The sequence below is a fragment of the Arvicanthis niloticus genome, chromosome 2, assembly GCF_011762505.2.
Source record: "Arvicanthis niloticus isolate mArvNil1 chromosome 2, mArvNil1.pat.X, whole genome shotgun sequence".
Taxonomy (NCBI): Eukaryota; Metazoa; Chordata; class Mammalia; order Rodentia; family Muridae; genus Arvicanthis; species Arvicanthis niloticus.
This window is the reverse complement of record NC_047659.1, coordinates 61100736-61127999: the sequence shown is the minus strand read 5'-3', so window position 1 is coordinate 61127999 and position 27264 is coordinate 61100736. Positions and strand designations below refer to the sequence as shown.

Genomic DNA, 27264 nt, shown 5'->3' with positions numbered 1-27264 from the left:
TTAATAAAGCACTGTTGAGGAAAATTTAAAGATTTTCTTGTTACCATTTGAGACTCCCCCTCAGGAGATGCCACACAATTTGCAGATTATCCCTAAAGCATTTGAAATCTTAATGAAATGCCAGGAAGTTATCCACTAATTGTCAGAAACAAAGTATATGTACCTCTGCCCTTGTGTGTTTATTAATTGTGTGTGCCAACATTACAACTTTGAATTTTGTCCAAAAAAATGATATTGGCACAATAAGATATTAGTATGTTACTATTCATAGTAGAGGATATTTAAAAATTAAAGATATGGAATACACATTATCTGTAGACATATGACTGGAAGAATTAGCTGTAAATACAAATAAGAAAATATTATAAATTTTTAAAAGAGAGAAATTTGCAATTATATAAAAGAAACTTTAGAATATGATGCTGAGTGAGTCACATCAGTGCAAAACAAAACCCTAAACTTGCATAATCTGAAATTGGATTTTATAACATGACAATGAAATCTTAATTCAAAATAAATTATATAATGAAACAAGTCTTTTTTCTTTTAAAAATGAAAATACACAAAGAGGATTAATAATATTTTGGTAGATTATGACATATATTTGTATTTATATAAATTTTATATGTAACAGAAATTTACATTTTGAAATATCTCATTTTTTTTCAAATTTACTAAACTGAAGAAATTCTATTAATATTGAAAATACTGGTAAACTTTTGAAACCCCTCTCTCTTTGTGTGTGTGTGTGTGTGCAAGTATGTGTTTATGTAAGTGTATGAGAAGGTACATGTATGCATGTGTCATTGCACACATGTGAAACTGTTCAAATTACTACTTGATTATAACAGTCTTTTTATATACGTGAACAGATTTATTGAAGGAGAGTTTAACAGCTATTTAAAGCATGGGGACTAAGAGAAACAGGTATTCAGGAAGAAAGTGAAATTATACCTAAAAACTTGCACATAGATTCCTCAAGAGAGTCACTTATTCTGGAATCTGTATTAATTCATGATTAAGCAAGAATGCTTGTATGACTTTACTTACGTCATTGGTAAGTCATTCTGAAAGTCTACATATGGTCCAGCTGTGAATTGATGTTTGTATTGTGGCCTAATGTTCTATAATTTAGCCACTTTTCATTTATCGATTCAGTGTGAAAACACAAATAGGTATTTTCTCAAATCATTGAGTATCATTCATCATAGTTCTAATTCATTTTCATGTTAGAGGCTTTTTATATTATATAAAGATTAACTTCATTGTTTGTTATAATTTTTAATTTATTGACCTCTTATATTTATAAGTTTTTCATGACTTTTGAGAGTTCATATATGCATATAGTGAAATATGATCATACCCATGCCATTTCCCTTCTCTAACTACTATCATGTTATCCTCAACACACCCTCTGTGAACATCTTGATGTTTTCACATTTTTGTTAAGATACAAAATCCAGTTTATTTTGTCCATATGGGTATATGTCAGAGTCCATCAATGAGAGCACAGGAAACCTTACACTAGTCACCCCACAGATAAAGAATGATTCTTTTGCCTCTATTAGCTATTATGAAATCATGGCCGCAACATCATCTGTTCCATATTGCCAGGACATTTGCTGGTTTGAGTCTGAGCAGGTAATTATATCTACTGTGAATTCATCAGTGTCATTTCAGTAGATAGCCTTCGACAGCATTCTCCTTTATCTTCTGGCTCTTACGTTCATTCTTCCTCTTTCTCCCCAATGTTCATGAGGCTAGGTGAGAGGGGCTTAGTATATATATTGGGTCATTGTTCAACACTCAGTCTCATATTTTCAGTATTTGAAGACAGTAAATATGCCTGTACTGAGAGCTGTTTACTACAGAACCTATCTGATGAAGGTTGAGAGTAGCCAAGGTATACTGATAAAATCAGAAATTTTTATAAGATAAATTGATAATCTTACCATTTAGTGAAACTATAATAGCAGGTTCTACCTGCAGGCTTATGATTTCCTCAACCATGAATCTTTAGACATGATTAGTTACAGGACCAAGTATAAAACATTTTCTTATGTATTAGGTCTCATATCCAATGAGAAAGTAGATATCTGTCCTATGACACTCATATTTCTCTTCTACCAGTGGACACATTTTGCCTGGCAGGGACTATATGTAGTAACTACCTCTGCATTACTAGTGATTTCTTTTTTTATCCCATCATTCTACCTAAAAACTTCTGAATAAAACTAACCATCACACAGCCAAATTACATGGTTTGAAACTGAAAATGAACCCCCAGACAGAGTTATTAATTTAACAGTCTGGCAAGCCAAGGACAGGTAAGATTCTGCACAGAACTTTACTAACCTAAGACATAAGTACATTGCTTTTGATAATGTATATCCTATGATAAGTAAGAAAGGCATTCTTGTCAGAATGACCTATGACAGGCTCAATCTTGTTTATGAAATAAAAGGGGGGAGGCAGAGAGCTTTTAGGACTGCTTGGCGAGAATCTGACATTGGCCAAAGACAAGAAAATAGGCTTCAGGCAGGAAACTGACATTAGGTCAGAACAAAGAAATAATTTCAGTCAAGAATATAAATCTTAGGCTAGAACAAAGTAATTTCAGGCAGGAATCTAGATATTAGGCCAGAACAAAGAAGTAATTTCAGGAAGATATCTAAATCTTAGGCTAAGAGAAAGAAGTAGGATTCAGACACAAAAATGACTTTGGGCTTTGACAGGGAAGTTGGCTCAGATATTTTGGTCATCCTTATAAGCCCTTAGAAATAGTGATCATGGGAGTGATTATGAAACTTTGTTCTTTGCTTGTTTTTGAACTATTTGTATTTATTGTCTTGTTTGTTCCTTGACTACTTGCATCTATTTTATTGCTAGTTCCTCAACCTAAAACTGACCTTAATACTTGCATGCAATTAAAATGGTATAAAAGCAAAAAGGAGGAGAGGGGATGGGATATGGGGTTTCTGGGGATATGGGGAAAGGGAATAACATTTGTAATGTAAATAAATAAAATTAAAAAAAAAAACTTAGCCATCACAAAGGAAGATCTCAACGACTTTGAGATTGATTTCTCTATGTTATACAGGTCAAACATGATATTATCAGCCATAGGAACTTACCATGCAATCACAGTGGACTACTAAGACCCCATAACTCTATGTTTGGATTAATTGTGGATTTCTGTTGTTGTCTCCTTCTCTCACAAAGAGAAGTTTCCTTTATGGGGAGCGGTGAGCATTACAGTTTTCTGTTGGTATGATAGCAAATGCATATATATTGTTGTTAGTGATTATGCTGAATTAATAAATTAGTCATTCTAGATTCTCCTCCAATTTGAACAGCATGACTGCCCTAATGTGAGGTGGACAAAAATGAAAACAGTAAGTATGCCAAACTGAACAAAAAAATGTCCATGAGGTCTCAATCAAAGAACTATAGAAATAGTGGAAAGTTGGGAGCAGGAGAAATAAACTTCTGAGAGAGGAGCATACTAATTGATTGTCCAGTGCCAAATGGTTTTACTTGAAAACATCCATCTAAGTAACATTACATGAACTGAGCATCTTATAATTATGAATATATGTGAATATACATACTTGTATATATAATTAGTGAGAAAAAGACCAAGGCTATAAAAGAGAGTATGGGATCTGTGGTAGACTTTTGAGGAATAAAATGATAGAAAGAAATATTTTAATCAAATTGGAATCACAATAATAGAAGCTATTGATTTTTTCAATAATATAAACATATATACACATGTATAAACCCACATACAAGGTTAGTAACAACTTGAATATTTTAGATATATACAAATAATAGCTATAAAAGAACATGTTTTACTTCTGCCAGTATAGAAGATAATGTGTTACTACAAAGAAAAGTACATAAGAGCAGAACAAAATAAAAGGTGCTAAGCATGAATCTTCTATACAGGATGCTCTGTATCTGTAGTCTTACAATGTTATCTATATTATTAGGACATATTGTTTACATACTTCACAGTAAGGGCAAGGTTATCACCCAGCTATAATTCTTTAATAAAAGGTATATCTCAGGGGATGAATTAAGTTTATAAAATAATAAATTGAAAGTAAAATCCTACAGACATATTGCAATAAAATATTATTAAATAAAAAATGAATAAATAAAATATTGCTAAATTATTAAATTAAATATTATTAAATAAAATATTATTCAAAAGTCATTAATAAGTAAGAAAAAGAAGTTCAATAAAAGACAAAGAAACAATATAAATTGTTTTCAAGATTGAAAGAGACGTTGGCACATTGAACAAAGCTGGTCACTTGATCTTTTACAAAGGATTTAAAACCATTCAATGGAAAAACAACAGCATATTTTTTAATTTATTTTTTATTGGACATTTTATTTACATATGTAAATAAATGTCCCCCTTTCCCCTTTTCCTTTCCCTAGAGAACCCCTATTCCTTCCCTCCCTTCTCCTTTTTGCTTTTATATAATTTTTTTAATGTTAATCAAAGGTTTTATAAGTTTGGTAATGCTCAATAACAAGATGTCCATACAATCTGAAGTGTAACCCAATACCCAACCTAGATATATCAGCTATCTTTGACTAGCAGAGACATGTGAACATCTGCCTTCATGTTCCCCACCTCTCTCTGTCTCTCATCACCTAGCTCCTCCTCTCCTCCTCTCCTTACTCCTCCCACTTTAGCTCCTCCTACATATCACCCTTCCTGTTAAAATAAAACTTTTCTTTCAAAATAAAATTAGAGCACAACTATAACAATTTGTGTCAGTAAGGTACAAGATAGACCTAATATCCAGTCCATCATTTTGTTGACTAACCAGAACCTCTGTCATCTCTCCTAAGAGAGTTCTGAACCTGGCTTTTTTCTTGGGTTTAGAATGAAGGTCAGCTGAAAAACCATCCTCTCAAATCTTTTCTTTCAAAGTAAATAGCTGGGATTGGCTATGAGACTATAAGTCTTCAACCCTGTCAGAACTCCAGAATGACTGAGTTAACTGAAATTATAAGAAGCACAAAGCATAGCTTCTAAAACTTAGCCAATTTACAGAGACCACTGAACACCTGGACAGTCCCTATACTACAAAACGTTGGAGCATCCCTTCAGCCTTCTGGCCCAGGATCATCTGACAGACCTAGTGATGCAGAATTATTAAGGGCTGATTACTCTGTCTTGGCAGATATAATCAGTCGACTATTCTGCAAGTGTGTCCTTTTCTGGACAGTGATTTTTCTGTAGATGAAAAGAGGCAATTCTTGCCTAGTGGCTATCTCACCGCAACTGGAGTAAATCCAAAGATGCTAAATTTCGTCCTAGAATCCAAGACAGGGAGCTTTCAGGAGAAGACAGGTCTCCAATCAAAATGAACATAAATACGGAAATGTTTGTAACATCAATTCTATGGACTTCTGACATTTTCAGAACCAATTATCCATATAAGGCAATCTAGACTGTTTCTAAATAAAATATAGAAAACACTCTAACAGTAAACTCAGAGACATGAATTTGCTATAGGCCCTTAACTTACAGGCTAACCATCTCAAATCAGTTAGAAAAGTTAAAGAAGGACTGGGTCTAAGCCTTGTATTCCTAAATGTGTTATATAGGCACAATGTCTATGAGAGTAACAATATTCTTCTCACTTTTATATCAATAAGAAGCTCATACCAATGAAAACCTTAAATTTGAAATCAAAGTAAATTTTGTACCATTTAAGAAATCATAACTTCATCACAATAACATTTATACATATTTCTACCAATATGTATATGGTACATGCAATAAATATGGTTATGGCTATGCAATAAATCCTAGCTAATCTTCCCTGTTCCAACAAAACCACTACTTTTCCCTAGAAAGACAGCCCAATATTAACCACCTCAGTCCAAGCCCAGGGAATAGGGGTGCTGACTCTTCATTAACTTCTTCAAGCTGATTATGAGCATTGAGATGTTAGAAGAGGGGTAGGGGGAAGAGTAAATTGATAAGCCTCTGATACTGTGTCTTCACTGCATCCAGCTGAAGTTCCAGGACATCAGAGGTCCCAGCAGGTCTGCTTAGCTTGCTTGATGAATAGATTCACCAAAGCTGTGTATTCTGCATAAAATAATTCTGAAAACAAATTTTAGTATCAAGATAATTTTTTTGTTTGAACTCTGGAATCTAGTCTTTTGAGGTCTGCCTCTGTCATGTCTAATCCATATAATTCTGGGACTTTCTATGAGGTTGTACTCCTACCAACCTCCCATTCCCACTTCCCTGCTCCTGAATTTCCCAACACTAGGGAATTCAAACTTTCAGACACCAAGGCCCTCCACTTCAACTGATACCTAACCCCTTACCCCATCCCCCCTCCTACAATTACTATGAGGGTGTACTCCCAACATTCTCCCATTCCTGCCTCCCTGCTCTCAAAATTAATTCCCCTATACTAGGAAATCCAAACTTTCAAGCATAAAGGCCCTTCACTTCCACTGATGCCTGGATAGGCCACCCCAACTACCTATACAGGTGGAGCCATGAGTCCCTCCCTTTGTGTTCTCAGGCTGGAGATTTTAGAATGGCTATTCCAGCTCGTTTCTTAGAACCATTTGCTTGAAAAATTGTTTTCCAGCCTTTTACTCTAAGGTAGAGTCTGTCTTTGTCACTGAGGTGGGTTTCCTGACTACAGCAAAATGCTGGGTCCTGTTTATAGATCCAGTCTGTTAGCCTATGTCTTTTAATTGGGGAATTGAGTCCATTGATGTTAAGAGATATTAAGGAACAGTGATCATTGCTTCCTATTATTTTTGTTATTAGAAGTGGAATTATCTTTGTGTGGCTATCTTCTTTTGGATTTACTGGAAGAGGATTACTTTCTTGCTCTTTCTGGGGTATAATTTCCCTCCTTGTATTGAAGCTTTTCTGCTATTATCCTTTGTAATGCTGGGTTTGTGCAAAGATATTGTGTAAATTTGGTTTTGTCGTAGAATATCTTGGTTTCTCCATCTATGGTAATTGAGAGTTTTGCTGGGTATAGTAGCCTGGGCTGGCATTTTTGATCTCTTAGGGCCTGTATGACATCTGTCCAGCATCTTCTAGCTTTTATAGTATCTGGTGAGAAGTCTGGTGTATTTCTGATAGGTCTGCCTTTATATGTTACTTGGCCTTTTTCCCTTACTGCATTTAATATTCTTTCTTTGTTTTGTGCACTTGGTGTTTTGATTATTATGTGACAGAAGGTATTTCTGTTCTGGTCTAGTCTACTGAAGTTCTGTAGGCTTCAGGTATGTTTATGGGCATCTCATTCTTTAGATTACAAAAGATTTCTTCTATAACTTGGTTGAAGATATTTATTGGCCCTTTAAGTTGGGAATCTTCACTCTCATCTACACCTATTATCCTTAGGTTTGGTCTTCTCCTTGTGTCTTAGATTTCCTGGATGTTTTGTGTTAAAGTCTTTTTGAATTTTACATTTTCTTTGACAGTTTTGTCAATATTTTCTATGGTATCTTCTGCACCTGAGATTCTCTCTTCTATCTCTTTCATTATGTTGGTGATGCTTGTGTCTATAACTCCTGATTTCTTTCCTAGGTTTTCTATCTCCAGAGTAGTCTCCCTTTGTGATTCTGTTATTGTTTCTACTTCCATTTTTATGTCCTGGATGGTTTTGTTCAATTCCTTCACCTGTTTTGTTGTGTTCTCTTGTAATTCTTTAAGGGATTTTGTTTCCTCTTTAAGGGCTTCTACCTGTTTACTTGTGTTCTCCTCAAATTCTTTGAGAGTGTTATTTATGTCCTTCTTAAAGTCCTCTACCATCATCATCATCTTTAGAAGTGATTTTAAATCTGAATCTTGAATTCCTTGTGATTTGGAGAATTCAGGACTTTCTTGTGTGGGAGAACTAGGTTCTAAGGATGGAAAGTACCCTGGGTTGCTGATGCTTATGTTCTTGTGCTTGCCTTTCACCATCTGGATCTCCATAGTGCTACCTGCCCTGTCTATGACCAGAGCCTGTCTTTCCTATTATCTTGGTTGTATCAGAACTGGGTGGGGTGGGTGTTACTACTGGGGTTAAAGCTAGGGCCCAAGATCTGCTCAGTGCTCAGGCACAGACAGGAAGGAACCAGTGCTCCAGGCCAGAAGTCACCTCCTGGGTCCTAGTGGGTCCCAGTTATTCCCTGTTTGGAGCCGGTATTGCTGTCTTCTTACCTAAGTTGCTGCCCAGGTTAGAGCTCCTGGGAGGCCTGCTTCCTCTGGGTTCTGTGAGATTGGGTGCAGAGCTGCTGCCAGGGATCTGCTCAGTGCTCAGGCCCAGACTGGAAGGACAAACAACAGCATTTTCAACAGAAGGGGCTGGCTCAACTGGCAGTCAGCATGTAGAAGAATGCAAATTGATCCATTCTTATCTTCTTGTACAAGCTCAAGTCCAAGTGTGTTGCGCGCACCTCTCATGTCTCCTTTTCACCCGTGGAAGAGAAACACGAGAGGCAGAATTCGGGTAGTTACCACAGCGAGGCTTTACTCTTAAGTGAAGTCCGCAGAAGGGCTGAAGACAGGAAGAGGCCCAGCTTAAATACACCCTAGAGTGACGTATTCACTTCTGATTGGCTGTTCACTCATCACCCACTATTACGCCTCGGGATTGGCTAGTGACTTTGGCGGGCTTTCTGCCTTTGCAGCTGCACAGTTACTTGTTTACTAGTGGGAGGACACGATGTCTGCGCCATCTTGGAATGGTGGATACTGACATACTCACTACGGCTCCCAACACAAGTGGATCTCAGACCTCCACATAAAACCAGATACACTGAAACTAGTAGAGGAGAAAGTGAGGAAGAACCTTGAACACATGGACACAGTGGAAAATTTTCTGAACAGAACACCAATGGCTTATGATCTAAAATCAAGAACTGAAAATGGGACCTCATAAAATTGCAAAGATTTTGTAAGACAAAGGACACTGTCAATAGGACAAAATGGCAACTTACAGATTGGGGAAAGATCTTTACTAATTCTACATCTAATAGAGAGCTAATACCCAATATATACAAAGAACTCAAGAAATTAGACTCTAGACAACCAAATAATCCTATTAAAAATGGGGTACAGAGCTAAACAAAGAATTCTCAACTGAAAAAAACTTGAATACCCAAGAAGCACCTAAGGAAATGTTCAATATCCTTAGTCATCAGGAAAATGCAAGAAAATGAAAATCAAAACAACCCTGAGATTCCACCTCACACCAAAGATCAAAAACTCAGGTGATAGCAGATGCTGGTGAGGATGTGGAGAAAGAGAAACACGCTTCCATTGTTGGTGGGATTGCAAGCTGGTACCACCACTCTGGAAGCCAGTCTGGTGGTTGCTCAGAAAAGTGGACTTAGTATTACCTGAGAACCCAGTTATATCACTCCTGGGCATATACCCAAAAGATTCTCCAACATATAACAAGGACACATGCTCCACTATGTTCATATCAACCTTATTTATAATAGCCAGAAGCTAGAAAGAAATGGAAAGACCACTATTGTGGTCGCCGAAAAGTGTAGCATGTCTGTTGAGATTTAGACCTGGGGCAAGTCAGTGAGCTGCCTGTTTAAGATAAAAATGCAGACATGGCCTCCAAGGGTTCTACTAGTCTTTCAGTCCCTACCTGAACTTTCCAGCCCAGAGACTGGGCTTCCTCTTCACCAGAGGCTCTTTACTATAGAATCCAGATGTGTGTGTGTGTGTGTGTGTGTGTGTGTGTGTGTGTGTGTGTGTGTGTCTGTCTGTCTGTCTGTCTGTCTCTGTCTGTCTGTCTGCAGGGGCTTTCTCTTTGTCCTCCCCACTGCCTTGCTGTTTTCTGTCTTCAGGTCTTTTATCTGTATTACAACTTCCATAACCTCCTCCTGTGAGATCTTTGAACCAGCCAGAGAGTTCCACATAATAAAGCTGCCTTTATATACTTTATTTTGGCTTGAATTGCCTCATTTTTGTCAGTAAAGATAGTCTAGCAATGCTGTTGGATGTTGGATAAGGAAATTGGAGCCCCTGGTAATAAAGTTAATCATCGTGGTCATAAAATGCTATATTGTTGCTGGGAACTGAATCTTTAACCTCAAAGTGCAGCTGTGCTGTTACCTGCTGAACCAGCTCTTCTGCCTTCTTTTGTTATTCATAATTTTAGTCTAAATGCCTACTTTCCATGTTCTATGAGGAACCAAAGAAAAACACTTAGTTGTTTTTATATGGAAAATAAAAGAAGAAGAAATCATGCTCCTTAACTAACTCAGTAAAAACATACATGAATTTGTCCATGTTACTTCTTGTCATAATCAGTGAGATATGAGAAGGATGATACACATCACAGTGCATTCTAACTCCCTGAGAAATGCCCTGGGCTATTGGAGAATTAGTTTACATAAGACTGCATATTTGATCCGATTCAGTTAGATAGAATATTAAACTTATTCACAATTTCAATCACAGGAACCAATAATAATATGAATCACAGAATTTTAAGTAAAGAACACATAAAAATTTTGCATGCAATTTTTGTTTATTGTTTAATACCACCATGTGTATAAGTATATTAATATGGGTATTATACAAATTTCAAATAAACTCTAAATTAGTGAAACTAGTAAAGATGACTATTGCCTATTATTTTTACTTGAAAAGGTTCTAAAATATTGTAAAGTCATTAATTTAAGCAAATATTCCCACTATGAACCCCATATTGACAAAGAAAACATCACTAAAATTTTGCATTGTAATATTTAAAGTGAAATATACATTATCAATAAGAAAACTTTCAAACATTTTCTCATTGTTTCTTATACATTTTTGTTACTCAAACTTTAAAAGAGATTATCCAGCATGTGAATCACAATGGTATAAAATATTAATACTACAATGTTCTACTCAAAGGTATAGTTGGAAATTGGTCTTATATACATAGACACAACAGTGCTGTGAAAAATGAAAACTGCACTTATATGAAAGCCACATGTAGATATATATATATATACACATATATATGTACACATATATGTATATATGTACATATATACACACGTATATATATATGTATACATATATATATATACATATATATGTATGTATATATACATATATATACATAGATAGATGGATAGATAGATAGATAGATAGATAGATAGATAGATAGATAGATAGATAGATCTTAAGTTCCATCTATACAACTACCAAGAATTCAAATAGGCAGTAACCAAAATATCGAATAGAATAAAGTTTTACATAACATTTCCAAAACTTTTTTAAAAAATCAATTTAAATATTTAAAGTATTTCTCTTACCAAACACATAGATGGTAATTCTAAGTACATTAAATTTGGTCATTTTGTGTTGCTTTTATATACTTATAAAGCTGTTGACAACATCTTTAAGGACTGTTTTTTAGAGAATAGGCTTAATCATTTTCTGGTTCATAACTTGAACCTAATCATTTACTTCATACTAAAAAAAAAAAAAAAGAAGAAAAAGAATTATGTACCTGCTTTTTTTTTTTTTTAATTCTTTTGACTTCTAATTTATATTGGCATTTATTTGACAATTAGTGATTCTAAACATCTTTCCATAAATGGCATGTGTGTTTTCTGTGAAAAAAACACAACCAGTTTGTTGGCTATATTTATTTATTCATATTTATTTATTGTTTTAAGTATTTTAAGTAATTTCTATTTTTATTACTTCCCACTTATCAAAGGCCATATATAATTTAGAATTATTAGATATTATAAATACTGTTAGCTTATTGATATGTTTTTGCTTTTTTACTTTGTTTAGAATGTCCATGATCTTGTGAGAAAACAAAGTTAAGACTAGGCCAAAATTTAGTGAATGCTTTTCAGTATTTTATTTTAAAAACAATTTTTATTATTTTAAATGTGTGTGTGTGTATGTGTGTGTGTGTATGTGTGTGTGTTTGTGTGTGTGTGTGTGTGTGTGTGTGTGTTTGCTAGTATTTTCAACAGTCTGAGGCTTCATATATTCTTAATGTTAGGTTTCCTTAAACCTCTTTAAATGTATAGACTGTAGTCACTGCTCTTTGTTATTCTTTGGACCATTGCTGTAAGAATGCATAGCTTCCATTGCAACAGAAGACTCTCTGAATATTACTGGGGAACAAGCATTATCAATAGACTTAACTTGCTGTGAATAATGGGAGATAAAATAATGACTAGTCTAGAAGACATGCCCACAGATTCAATAGTGGCATTGATGGTGTGGGAGTAACCTACTAGTTTGTATTTGATTTGTGTCTTTTCACAGAACTTGTGCCTGTATTGTTAACTGGAAAATATCTCATGTCTTTCTCGGTTATTGGCCATAAGACAAAACTTCTGATTATGATTCTCCTCAAAGATACAATAATGATTTATTCCCTTAATTTCTATCTACTTTTTATTTTCTAATTATCCTCTAAGTATTCCTCTAATGACTTAGTACTCGTAGTAACTTTCTCAATTCTCATAAGAGAAGCTTCTTTATGCAGTATGGAATAGTTACAAAAGAAACCCACAATTAGTAAATATTTAAAGAATGCAGGAATACTCAGGTCTTAATGGAACATCTATATAAAACCCATTTTCCAAATGCTCAGGGATCATCCAGACAAAAGGTAGAATGGTTTGAAGTGACAGAGGTAGTGGATGTCTATTGAAAACATATATTTGCTTGATATGAAAGACTCTTGTTTCACACATTGAATCAGGACACCTGGGACTGCTGTGCTAATGTATGCCATCTTAAGACAGACAGAAATTCAGAATGGAGACAGGAGGTATGCACAAAGTCCACCTCTTTCCTCAACTGAGTAACTATTTCCAATTAATGATTTTTGCGGGAGGGAGTGTCCTTAACCTCCAAAATGAAACTCTTAAAATAAACCGACTAATTCTACCCTTGCAGTGATCAACTGTTAGTTGCTATAATGAAAGAAACTAATGAGAGGAGTATTGAGAAGTATAAACTATCCAAATGCAAAATTCTGTAACATTTAGGGATCTTAAATGTCACTGACAAAAATACAAAAATCATCAATCCATTCTTGGCACTTAGCTTTTGGATATTATATGATATATTTTTTGTTATGTATGCAATTACTTTGTACTGCTATTTTAAAAATTAAGTAGCTGGGAGATAAATAGAAAAAGGAATGGGGTAAATTAACATTAAAAATGTTTGAAAAAGATATAAACATCATACTGTTGCGTATTTATATTAGAATACAGTGTGTGTGTGTGTGTGTGTGTGTGTGTGTGTGTGTGTGTGTGTGCCTTTCTAGTTCTTTCTGAACTCTGACCAGCTGGTTCAACTCAGTTGTTCTGGCTCAAAATATAAAAGTTATTTGTATTGTATTTGGTTGCCTTCAGGAATTGGTAGGTAAATTCCTATATGTGTTCTAGTACCATTGGAAGACATACCCGTGAAATATTATCAATATTACTTTTTAAGTATGCTCTCAATGATAGCAATATAGGTATCAATGTGGAAGGTGGAAAGCACATGAAGTTTCTACCTTATGCAAAAGTACAGAAAAAATGAGTAGTGCTGGGAACAGGAGCTATAGATTTTTTCTCAGGAGGAGTACAGCAGTCAGATACCCAATAACAAAGTTACCCCTGAAAACATACATATGAGTAGCACTACACAGACTGAGAAGATTATATTTAGTAGGGGGGAGGAAGGGAGAGGGAAGGAAGGAGAGAGAGGTTGCTTGTAATAATAATAGTAATGTATTAAGAAGACAAAGAATTGTAACAGAACAGTGAAGGATATATGGAATGGGTTGGAGGAATGACAAGTATAGAATAAATATTATAATTATACTATAATCACATAAAAAGAAAAAATGTTTTTTTGTGAATATCTTGAGTATAAGTTTTGTAGTCAAGAAAATAGAGTGTTTATAGAAGCTACAAAGTATCTGGTTCCCGAAAGCTAAAACCACACACTGTTGGAAATAATCAGTGTGAGTTTTGGAATATTATTAAGTTATTAAATAGGGCAGGTAAGAATAAAAACTTAATGAGACCTATTGAAATGAGAGATAATGAACATATAAAGACATTATAAGCATCAAGTTTCCTGTGCCCACAGATAGCACACATTTTTTCTTACCTGACCATGATGTAATAAAACTTAAATGACAGCCAAAAAGCTTCAAATAAGCCCACAAACTCAATACATTAAATATCCTGTGGCTAAGAGATAAACTTGTCAAAGAATAATTTAAGAAAGGAATACAAAAGTATAGGCTTAATGAAAATGAGAATACAACACAGTGAAATACATGGGATGTAATGGCATTCAACAGAATACTAACATCCAAAATATATAAAGAACTCAAGAAGTTAGACGCAAACAAAATACATAATTCAATTTAAAAAATTGAGTACATATTGAAACAGAATTCTCAGCAGGGGAATCTCAAATAACTAGGAGCCCTTCAAGAAATGCTCAAAGTCCTAAGTCATCAGGGAATTGAAAATCAAAACGACCCTATGATTTCACCTTACACCAATCAGAATGTCAAAAAACTCAAGCGACAATACATGCTGGCTAGGATGTGGAGAATGAGGGACGCTCCCCCATTGATGGTGGGATTGCTAGCTTGTACAACCACTCTGGAAATCAATTTGATGGTTTCTTAGAAAACTGGAAATAATTCTACCAGAAGACACACCTATACCACTCCTATACTGTTCCTATACTCCACCATACTACAAAGACACACGCTCCACTATTTCATAGCAGCTTTATTCATAATTGGCAGAAACTGGAAACAACCCAGATGTCCCTTAACCAAAGAATGAATACAGAAAATGTGTTTCATTTACACAATGGGATACTATTCAGCTATTAAAAACAGGGACATCACTAATTTTGCAGGCAATTGAATGAAACTAGAAATATCATCCTGAGCCAGGTAAACTAGACTGAAAATGACATGCATAATATTTACTCACAGATAAGTGAATATTAATCATAATGTACAGAATATTCATGATATAACCCACAGACTCAAAGAAGTTAAACAAGAAAGAAGGTCCAAGGTGAAGATACTTGAGTCTCTCTTAGAAGAGGGAACAAAATAGCTATAGGAAGCAGAGGGATGGAGGGATTCAGGTGAGACTTGAGAAGAAGAAGTGAACAGAGGTCAGGATCAGGGGTGGAGAGACATAAGAGAGAGGCCTAGAGGGCCAGGATAAAAATAAATTACTTAATCATATAACACAAACATTTTGGAAAATAAGAGCAAACCAAATCGAAACTCAGTTGGTAGCAGGAAATAAAAAAAAAAAAAAGAAAAAAAGCTAAGAAGAATTAATAAACTAGATAAGGAAAGACAATACAGAAATGCAACAAATCTAAGGCATCATTTCTAGAGTATTATAAGTCAAATTGGCAGAACCATGGCCTACCAAACCAGAGAGAAAGAGGAGTAGGGGAGGCAGAGGAGGATGGGAGAGGACCCAAATAAAACATATTTAATCTGAAAAAGCTACAGGTAATGTCAATATCTACATTCAGCAAACCAATCAAAATGAAAGCAAGAAATCTTCACTCCTAAGAGACTCATTCACAAGGACTAAACCACCAACTGAGAATTATACATAGGTCAGTCCATGGCTCCTGCTACATATGTAGCAGAGGATGATGATTCTTATCTGGCATCAGGAGGAGGAGAGGTGCTTGGTCCTGTGGAAACTTGATGTCCTAGAGGGACATGTTTGAGCTGTAGGCAGGAGTGAGTTAGTGGGTAGGGGAAAACTCTCTCACAGACAAAGGGGAGGGGGATGGAGTGGGGAGCTCTTGGAGGGGAGACCAGGAAGGGGATAACATTTGAAATGTAAACAAATAAAATAATTTAATTTGTTTCTTTTTAAAAATTTTTTTATTAATAATTCCATTTGTTTACATCAATTTCATGCTCACTTCTCAGTTACCCCCTCCAACAAACCCCATCCTGTGATTTCTCACTTCTCAGTTACCCCTCTGCCAACCCCCCCATCCCACTTCTGCCCCCTCCCTTTTGCCTGTATGCAAAAAGTATGGGTACCCCACCTACCCATACTTTCCTGCCCCACTGTTTCAGCATCTCCCTACTCTGGGACATCAAACCTCCCCAAGACCAGGGTCTCCAGTCTCATTGCTGTCAGGCAAGGCCATCCTCTGCTACATATGCATCTGAAGCAAAAGATCCCTTTAGGTACACTCCTTGATTAGTGGCCAAGTCTCCAGGAGAACTGGGTAGTCAGGCCAGCCTATGTTGTTCTTCCAATGGGGTTGCAATCCTCCTCAACTCCTCCAGTCCTTCTGCCAGCTCCCCCACCAGGTTCCGTGAGTTCAGCCTGATGGTTGGCTCCAAGCATCTGCCTCTGCATTGTCCAGTTGCTGGTTCCTGTCCTCAAGCGCCTCTTGACCACAGCAAAAGTGTTAGGTTTAGTGTCTGCAGACAGGATGTATCCTTAGGTGGGGCCATTCTCCAGTTGGCTCTTCCTTCAGTCTCTGTTCAATTTTTTATCCCTGTTCTTCCTGTGGCTAGAAATATTTCTGGGTTAAAAATACTTTGAGATGGGTGGGTGGCTTCATCCTTGGACCAGGGGTCTTACCTATCTACCTGGACTTCACAGGTTCTATCTCTGAGCATTACAGCTGAGGTCAATCCCCTTGTGTCCTGTGAACCTCACATTTCTCTGGTGTCTGGGACAAACCAGTGGCTATCCCCAGTTCCTCATTCCCTCCCCCCACCCCGCTACCTAGTTTTATAGGATTTTCTGACATCTCTCATGTCTCCTCTAGATTTTGATACTGCCATCCTTGTTTCCTTTTCTTCCTTTCTCCCTCCCTTGTCTTCCTCTCCTTCTATCTCCCGCAATCATCCCGTTCCTCCTTCAGGTCAGAACTGAAGAATGTACCCCCTGATATTCCTATGCTCCATATAGTCTGTACATTGTATCATATACATTGTGAGCTTTTGGGTTAGTATCTGCTTATTAGTGAGTACATACCATGTGAGTTCCTTTGTGTCTGGTTTACCCCCCTCAGGATGATATTTTCTAGTTCCATCCATTTGCCTAATAATTTCATGAAATCATTGCTTTTTTACCATTGCATAGTAATCTGTTGTATATAAATACCACATTTTTGCATTCATTCTTCTGTTGAGGGAAATCTGTGTTGTTTCCAGCTTCTGGCTATTATAAATAAGCCTGCTATGAACATAGTGGAACATATCTTTTTGTTATATGTTGGAGCATCTATTGGGTATATACAGGAGTGGCATAGCTGGGTCCTCTGGTAATACTATGTCCAATTTTCTAAGGAACCACCAGACTGATTTTCAGAGTGATTGTCCAGCTTGCAATCCCATCAACAATGGAGGAATGTTCTTTCTCTACATCCTCACTAACATGTGCTGTCACTGGCATTTTTGATATTAGCCATTCTGGGTGGTGTGAGGTGGAATCTCAGGGTCATTTTGATTTGCATTTCCCTGATGACTAAGGATGTTGAATATTTCTTTAAGTTTTTCTCAACTATTTGATTCCTTGGTTGAGAATTTTTTATTTAGCTCTGTACTTCACTTTTTAATTGGGTTATTTGTTTCTCTAGAGTCTGCCTTCTTGAGTTCTTTGTATATTTTGGATATTAACCCTCTTTTGGATGTAGGGATGGTAAATATCTTTTCCCAAGCTGTGGGTTATTGTTTTGTCCTATTGATAGTGTCCCTTGCTTTACAGAAGCTTTTCAATTTTAGGAGGTCCCATTTGTCAATTGTTGCTCTTAAAGCATAAGCCATTGGTGTTCTGTTCAGGAAGTTTTCCCCTGTACCCCATAGTAAAGGATCTTTCCCACTTTTTCTTCTATTAGATTCAGTTTATCTGATTTTATATGGATGTCCTTGATATACTTAGACTTGAGCTTTGTGCAAGGAGATAGGTACGGATCAATTTGCAGTCTTCCACATGCAGACCTCCAGTTGAACCAGCACTATTTGTTGAAAATGCTGTCTTTTTTCCACTGGATGCTAAAGAAGCAAATATCTAACAACAACCAATAATAATCTGTTCTTATACTCACAAATAAGTGTGAGCTTCACACCAATCAAATTTAATTCATCCCTGAATTTTATTTAATTTTCTGTGTGATATTTTTATATGTGGAATTTTTTTTGTGTTTCCACTGTTAGCAACTATAAAGCATAGAGACCATCATTTCTTTATTCCCCTTTATGGTATAGTTGATATTTTGCATTTTCAATGCAAATCAAATATAAATTCCTGTAATAATACTAATCTGTAATACAGATTAATGTACTTCTAGATTTATGAACTAATAATTTTCTATGAAATTTCACCTATGTTATGCCTTTATAAACCTGTAATATCAAATATTCTTCAGAAATTTTGAAAATAGGATTAGGAGAGATGAATCAGATGTGTTTTGGAGCATTGATTGCTCTTGCAGAGGACTCACATAGCACACAACTTGTAACTACAGGTTCAGGGGGTCTGATGACCTCCTCTCACCTCTCTGGAATTTTCTTCTTGTATAGTACACATTAACTCATGTGAACAAACATACATACATATGAAAGAGACAATTATAAGTCTTAAGTAAAAATAATTCTTTGTTTTGTAGTGTTTGATTCCATTTGAAATGCAATTTGTTAATATGTTTCAAACAAATAAGGATTATTTGTTTGATATTATATACCAGTAACAGAAGAATACTTATTTTGCAGAAGGGAAAAGCGCCAAAACAAGGTAGGACTCGAAATTCCAGAAGCCAGGGCTATTGAGATCCAGGCCTTCTAAGCAAGACTTTATTTGAAATCCAAAGGTGTTACAAAAAATACAGTAGCTATTAAATTTTATTAAGCCACTTATTGTGAATCCCAGTCCCAAGGGGAAGTGTATGTGTGTGTATGTGTGTGTGTGTGTGTGTGTGTGTGTATTTCATATCTATGACTCATATAATATTGTGCAAGAGTTAAGCAGAGGATTATAAAAGCCAGAGGATCAGGGAGTGTGCTGTGAGATTGTATTGTGTCCTAGTAACATTTAAAACACATGGAATGCATAAAATCTCAACCACACAGCTGACTAAACAAGAGCTGAATAAAAGTGACACCAACAGATATAATAAAGTGGGTGAGAAAAGCTCACAATGTCTTAACACTACATAACAAACCCCTGGAAGCTAAAGAATACTGAAAGTAGGAGAAATTGTTTTCCTTGCGGAAGAACATACTTCTATGATTGGTTATCTGTATTGACAATTTTGAAGGCTTCATTTTTTAAAAAGCAAAAAAATAAAAAATAAAAAATAAATAAAATAAAACAGGAAAGGAAAAAATGCTTCTTTGGTGCCTGTAGCATACATTTATGGATTAGTTCTTTTCAGAGAGAAGTATTTTGCTGCTCTAAAAGCAGACTTGACAAGGTTAGAGTTAGAGGCACTGTGTTCCAAAGTAAGATGTGATACATGTTCAACCCTGCTTGTCATCAGGGAGGTGTTCTTTTTTTCTTTTTGTATGGAATAGAGTTTATTTGGGGCATGGGAAGTGGAGTTAGAAGGGTAGTAGAGGCAGAGAAAGGCAGAGAGAAAGAGAGAGAAAAACAGACAGAGAGAGACAGATAGGGAGAGAGAGAGGTGAAGAGAAGAGGAAATAAGAGGAGAGGAGAGGAGAGGAGAGGAGAGGAGAGGAGAGGAGAGGAGAGGAGAGGAGAGGAGAGGAGAGGAGAGGAGAGGAGAGGAGAGGAGAGGAGAGGAGAGGAGAGGAGAGGCAGACCATGAGCACATAAAAGGAGTGGGGAGGGAATGAAGAAAGGCAAGAAAACAGAGCAGGAGCATGAAGGGAAGAGCAAGAGAACAAGAGGGTAAGAAGGAGAGAGGTGTTCTTAAAGGCAGAATGTAGAGAAGCTGAAACCAGATTCTGAATAAAGTTATGAGTAGGATGTAACTTTATGTTTTTTTAATAGAATTATTTGTTTGCTTTCAGTTACTCAGAATCAGGTGACAAATGAAGCATTTGAGTTTGTGGTTCATAGCAGTGTAATAAATCCAGCATGAGCCTGAATTCTTTCCCAGACAAGAACACTTTTAGTTTTTTGATATAATGCAGTCTAGGTAAATACTTAGGAGATAGCTTTTTGCATGAATGAGTGATAATATCTTCAATACTTTAATAGTCCCATGGATTTTGTATATCTTCACAATATGAAAGGTGTCTTCCACATATAAAAATAAAATGTAAGGCTCCTATTTGGGTAGAATTCACTATACTCTTACAAGATATATATGAGCCTACACTAACAGAGGATGATGCTGTCTTCTAATTTTATAAGGTGTTACTTGGCAATTGTATCAGCTCATCATCATGGTATTTTCTGAATTGGGCTATATTAACTTTAGGGGAAATCAATACACAAATCTATTAATACTGTAACTTGTATAGTGAAGGAACTTTGCTCAAGGAGTAAACTGTTAATCTTTTAATTTGTTCAATAATATATATCACTATCATCAATTCTTCCTGTGTCTGTCACTTTAATATATCAGGTCATCAGAAAGTGTTTTGTCCAAGGACATAGCTAGACAAGATTTTTAAAACCTTACCTGTGCTTCATTTAAGGACATTTCCATTGTAAGCTGGCTGTAATTATGGATGAGTCACTTTATCAAAAGTTTATATTTTATACTTTATTTTGTTTTCTAAATATCTAAAAAATACTGCACCATAGAAAATTTTCTGTCATGAATGAATCATACTATATTGGACTTTTAAAAAAAATCTTTATTTTTATATTATAAATACTCATTTCCCAAAATATACTCTGCAGAATTCAAACTGCATCTTTTTGCACAGTTTTAGCATTTTCTTGATGAGATTTAATTTTTGGATATACATGCAAGGAAATGAAGATTTCTAAAGGCTGTGTAAGTCACCGAAGCTGAAAGCCTTATGCCTACTACATAAAGGAATTTAAAAGTGTGGATTTCCTTGTCTCATTCTAAATAGAAAGTTAAATATTCCATTGTTTTTATGTATTTCTGGTTCTTGACAAAGTACCCTGAGAAATGCAAATTAGGAAAAAATAAATTATTTCAGATTACAGTTCCAGTAGCCAGGGATACAGTGTATCATAGTGTGAAGGAGTCTTGCCAGCAGGAGCAGAGAGTGAGAGTGGTTGTCACAGAATATCCACAGTCAAGTGGTATCAGTGATTACTGTTAGTTCTCAGGTCCTTTTCTCACTTTTATTTAGTCCAGGACACCTTCTATGAAATAGTGCCTCAAATCTTACACACCTTCTTCCATATCCTCTGTCCAGCACTTTTCACATCCTTGTTCCTCAAGCTATAGATCAAGGGATTCAACATGGGGATAATCATGGTATAAAAGATGGATGCCAACTTGTCAGTGTCAAAAGAGTGACTATAATTAGGCTGCAAATACATAGATATCAAAGTCCCATAGAAGACGATGACCACTGTCAGGTGTGATCCACAAGTTGCAAATGCCTTGTGCCTACCTGCAGTAGAGTTCATCCTCAGAATGGCTATGAGGATGAGGAGATAGGACATAAGAACAACCAGAAGAGATGAAATCAAGTCAAAAATGGCAAATATTAAAATTACCAACTGAATATCATGAGTGTTTGAACAGAGCAAAGGTACCAAAGTGATGCAGTCACAGAAAAAATGATTGATTACATTGTAGCTGCAGAATGACAGCTTGAACATCTTTAAAGTAATTGTAAGAGACAGAAACAAACCATACAGATATGCAATTACCACTAGTAGCCAACATTTCTTCTGTGACATGATGGCAGTGTAGAGCAGTGGGTTACAGATGGCCACATAGCGGTCATAGGACATGGCAGACAGAATAAAAAGTTCACAAGTAATGAACAGAAGAAAGCAAGCTAGCTGTATAGCACAAAGATAATAGGATATTGTATTTTGGTTCACAACAAAATTTTCTATCATTTTAGGTCCTATAGCTGTAGAATAACCAAGATCAGTGACAGCCAAGTGTTTGAGAAAGAAGTACATGGGTGTTTGCAGTCGGGAGTCTACTATTGTGAGTATGATCATGCCCATATTTCCCATCAGGGAGGTAAGATAGATGATGAAAAACAGTCCAAACAATGGTGCCTGCAGCTCAGGGCGGTCAGTGATGCCCACAAGGATGAATTCATTCATGACTGTGAGGTTCTGTTTCTCCATGTAGTCATATTACTAAATTTATTCTGGGTAAAAACAGTTAAATCAATTTTTAATGTCATTCAATGTCATAATAAGGTGACTTTTATAATGCAATATTGTCATACACATGATATATTGAAATTATCAAATAGTAATTTCAAAACAAACAAACACACACACACACACTCAAAGTTATATATCAAAATAGTAGACTATGGTTCTCATGCAATGTGATTTCACTCATATAAAACATAGTTCAGTAGCTTAACTTGAAGATGAAATGAAGTATACAATGACTTGTTAAGATAAGAAAGCTTGTATATGACCTATCCTATAAAACTTGTAGCTCCAAACAATGATTGTATCAACAACTTTTGCATTCACTAGTAAATACTGTGACATAGATTAAATAATAGATGCAAATTGCTGATATCTATCTATCTATCTATCTATCTGAATAAAAGAGAGATATAAAGATATAAATATAATCCCACATCTGTAAGAGCAGTATGTACTCTTAGCTGCTACATCATCTCCATATTCCCATAACTGGCCATGTTAAAAAGAAGTATGAGATGAGATACAGCTCAGTATCATTCACCAATACCTGGGTTAGTTTCCTAGCATTTTCTAAAATATGTAGTAGATTCTTATAATTCTACTATTATGGCAGTAGCAACAAGAAGAATCAGTAGCTCAAAGACATAATCAACTATCAAACAAGTCTGAAGCAAGCCTGAGTTTTAGGAGACCTTGTGTCAAATGAAAGAAAACCAAAAAAAAAAAAAAAAAAAAAAAAAAAGGAAAATAATCCAAACAAACAAAAAAACATAAATGTCTCTAAATGTCTTATACCTACAAGTGGTACAGCTGAATGTGTGAATAGTCTTAATAAATATTTTGTTTTGCAAACATATATTTTATATGACAATAGTAAAATGATGGTTAAATGAAGAATGAGTTCAGTAGGTCATAACACATGCAAATTCTTCCTCTCTCTACATCATTCATGCCATGAAAAAACCAAACAAGACAATTCAATATTTAAATGAATCATACCATTTTACTATATATGCACGATCTGTGAAGCATGTTACATGTAAATTACACTCACTTAATCTCAATGTGTTTACAGTGGTTACCCTAGTGCTGTCCCAGTGAGATATATTTCTAGTAATGATCTTAAAATATATCAGGTTAAAACATTAGATAATGAATTCAGTAATTGCAATAACAAACATAGTTTTTGCATTTTTTTAGTTCAGTTTAACAAGACTCATTGCTTTGTAACCCAGCAATACCATCACTGAATATTTTATATGCTAATATTTACCATGGAATATTTCCATCAGATTGCCCTGTTAAATGACAATTTTATTCTAACTAAAAATGTGGTCTCAAAAAAAAAAAAAAAAAAGACATGACAACTGACTTTTGCCTTAAAACAGATAAATAAAATCTTACTCACAAATTAACATGCTAAAAAAGAGCATCACAGAAGAGTTTGATACTCTAAAAACCTTAATATCTAGAAGCATATAAAATAATTTACTCATATTTTTCATTTCAGAATTAAAAATTGTGGAGTGCCTTTACTTGTGTTTCACTTCCCCTCTTATTTTACAATGTATTAACTATAACATAAATATATGTAAAATACATTTTCTAAGTAAATATTTGCAATCAATTTAGAGCTGCAAATATACATATGAACATGTAATCTCTAACCAATAGAGAAAATATGAGGAAAGGAGAGGGCCTGTCACTACTGTTACTCAGATATGATGGTGAAGGAGTCACAGAATCCAGAAATAGTCTCCTATATTATATGACAAAACCAGAGCAGAGTAATTATGATGGCATGGAACAATGTGAGTAGCCTTCTTACCTGTAAGAAAACATTGCTCTTCATTCTCCCATGTGCTTCTTTTATTGCATTCTCTGGCATGATTTATGAATTATGCTTGAATTTTAGAAATAATCCCTGTGGAGTTGTAAGCTATTTGTTGAGTATCCCTAAAGCATTGTTATGCATACTGATTTGCTTGAAGTTTGTTCATTAATTAAAAGGGAGAATTTGTATATATGTTTGAATTATGTGTTAAGAAAAGGAATTAGCAAACTTCTAGGTTGTAATTTAAAATATTACCATTTTGCTCTCAAAGAGATATTAGCATTCTGGTATTTCCTGTATCAGTATTCTAAATAACAAAACTGTTGAAACAAATAGTCATTAATGAATGAGTGGACACAGTGCATATACTGTGTGCATTATCCAGTAATACCATGAAACTGAAAAACATTGCAGGAAATTATAGGAACCAGCCACAGGACAAATACTACCAAGTCCAAGCATATCTAAAATATTTAAAATTGTATAATCTGGTACTGAGTGATCACTGCAGAAAGTGGTAGTGGAAAAATAAGTGACTAATAAAAATATACTAACTATTTAGGTAAAAGAAGAAAACAGCAAAGGTTTGTTTCAAATTTGTGTACCTGTACATCACACTTGAAATAATGAATGTGAAGTGACTATCTTAAGTATTGAGTATAGTAAAAAAAAAAATACAAAATAGTGGATTTATACTACATATTATTGGTTTTTATTTATTTAAATTTTTAAGAGAGGAGATGAAGTTCAATAGAGAAGTGAAGGTAGAGCTGTCTTTTGAGTGTATAGTGTTTAATAGATCCAACTGCCCAGTGCAATCCTAAAACAGAATTTTAGTCTCCCAGAAAGAAAAGGTATATAATCTTAAAGCTTTTTGAGTTGGAGGCATGTACTGCACTTGCTTTTATTACTACATAACAAGTTACAGGAGCTGTACTATAGACTGTGAAATAGGAATCACAGATCATCTGGATAAGGAAAGTGTCACCACTGTCAAGCTCCCTAAGGCATCCACTGACTCAGTGCTGGGTGATGTTCCTGTCTTGTTTACAGTCCTCTCTGCTTAGGATCTAAAGGGCAATGGTATTCTAAGTTTTTCATCTGAAACTCAGTTTATGAATTTATGAATCTTATCTGTCCCAAAAGTATATTTTATTACTTTCTGTTTGATTTTGAAAACAAAAATATGGATTCATAAAAAGATATACATATGCATATGTGCATATGTGTATATGTATGTGTATACATATGTGTATATGATACACACATATATTTGTATACATGTGATTTCAGGGTTAGCCACTTGGCACAGTATAACCAAACAAGGGCCTATTACTTGTAGAAGAGTTTTATTTTTCCTACTTCATCATTCCTTAGTTTTTTGTTTGTTTGTTTTTAATTTTTTTTCTAGGTTTAAGGTTCTTTGAGCTTCCTCATTCCCCTGTTAGCACATTAGCTTGTCTATTGGTATTCAGTGAATCTTTATTAATTTATTATTTTATTTTTATTTATTCTTATCTCATGTAATCCATCCCCACACCAGTCTCCCCTCCCTCCACATCTCCCAGATCCCCCAGTCTTCCTTCTCTCCACTCCTCCTGGTTGCCCTTTTCACCCTTCTCTCCTGAGATTTACTGCTCCTCTGTTTCCCTTCAGAAAACAGAAAGCCTCCCAGTGGCATGAATTGAATACAACATAACAAGATGAAATAAGACTAGGCACAAGCCCTCATATCAAGACTGGGCAAGGAAACCAACTAAGAGAGAAAAGAGTCCCAATAACAAGTCAAAACATCACAGACACTTCACTGTGAGAAGTCCCACATAAATCCCAAGCTGAACAACCACAGCAGGTTTGCAAAAGACCTACTGCATGCCCTTGGAAATTCAATGGTTGCTGCTTCATTCTTTGTAAGCCCCTATGAGTCCTGCTTAATTGATTCTGTGGGTCATATTCTCTTGTTATCATTGACTGCTCTGGATCCTATAATCGTTCCCCTCCCTGTTTTCTGGGGTTCCTTGAAATCTTCCTAATGTTTGGATATAGTGCTCTGTATCTGCTTCCATCAAGTTCTGGAGGAAGCCTATCTCATGAAAATTAGTCTAGGACCAATCTGTGAGTACAAGAGAATAGAGAATAGCATACTACCATTAAAGATCATTTAATTGACATTTTTTCCCAGTCTGGTTTGGTTCTACCCTAGGTGTCTGAGCCATCCAGCTTCCAGTTGCTGGCCATGCAGGCAATTTATGGCTATATCATATCTTGGGCCTCAAGTTAGATTAGTCATTGGTTAGCCACTCCCACAAGTGATGAGGCATCATTACACCAGCATACCTTGAAGGCAGGACAAATGTGGGTCAAAGGTTTTATGGATAAATTAGTGTTCCAGTCCCATCACTAGGAGCTACAGCAGATGGCCAGTTCAGGTTCTGTATCCTTTATTACTAAGAAGTTCTTGCTAGAGTTACCCTAATAGATTCCAGGAAGTTTCCACTGCCCTGGGCTTCTACTTGGTTCCTTAAATGCCCACCTATTCTTGTCATCTCACCCTGCACGTTTTCCTGATCACTCCTGTTCTCATCCCCACCCACCTCCAATCTACCTACAAAATCTATTTGGGTCTAGGGAGACCAATGTATCCTTTCTAGAACTCTTCTTATAAAATAGCTTCCCTGGGTTTGTGGTTTTAGCATTATTATTCTGTACTTAACAGCTAATAACTACTTATAAGTGAATACACACTATGTTTGTTTTTCTGGGTCTCAGTTGCCATGTTAAAGATTTCCTTTTCTTTTTCCCTGTAAAAATCATGATATCTTTAAAATATCTTTGAGTAATATTCCATTGTGAAAATTCACAAATCTTCAGATGGAGGGCATCTAGGTTGTTTCAGATTGCAAGAAAATGATCTTGTCACCAAGACCATAGGGATAAAAGAGTTAACAAAGGAGATAATAAAATTTCCATTTTACCTGTGTGGTCAATAAAGGCAACTAGAAAGCTCTGGCTATTGATAGATTTTTCTGCATTTGGAGTATAAGTCTCAGTGCAATTGGTGGGAAGACAAAGATAGGTAAAGGTACAATAGAAAAAGGCATGTGGTAAGTTTAAAT

General features: G+C 35.5%; 1 protein-coding gene across 1 annotated transcript; it reads right to left on the bottom strand.

Moving 5' to 3' along the window:
• Window positions 1-20874: 20874 nt before the first annotated feature.
• On the bottom strand, window positions 20875-22283 carry LOC117703897 (olfactory receptor 8K3-like). Its single transcript, XM_034495767.2, has one exon. It carries the CDS (start codon window positions 22273-22275, stop codon window positions 21340-21342), a length of 936 nt encoding a protein of 311 aa, XP_034351658.1. The 5' UTR covers window positions 22276-22283; the 3' UTR covers window positions 20875-21339.
• Between the last annotated feature and the right edge of the window lie 4981 nt (window positions 22284-27264).

Bases quoted from the DNA above. Each gene is read 5' to 3' on its own strand.
- LOC117703897 (XM_034495767.2), bottom strand. From the start codon at position 22,275: ATGGAGAAACAGAACCTCACAGTCATGAATGAATTCATCCTTGTGGGC.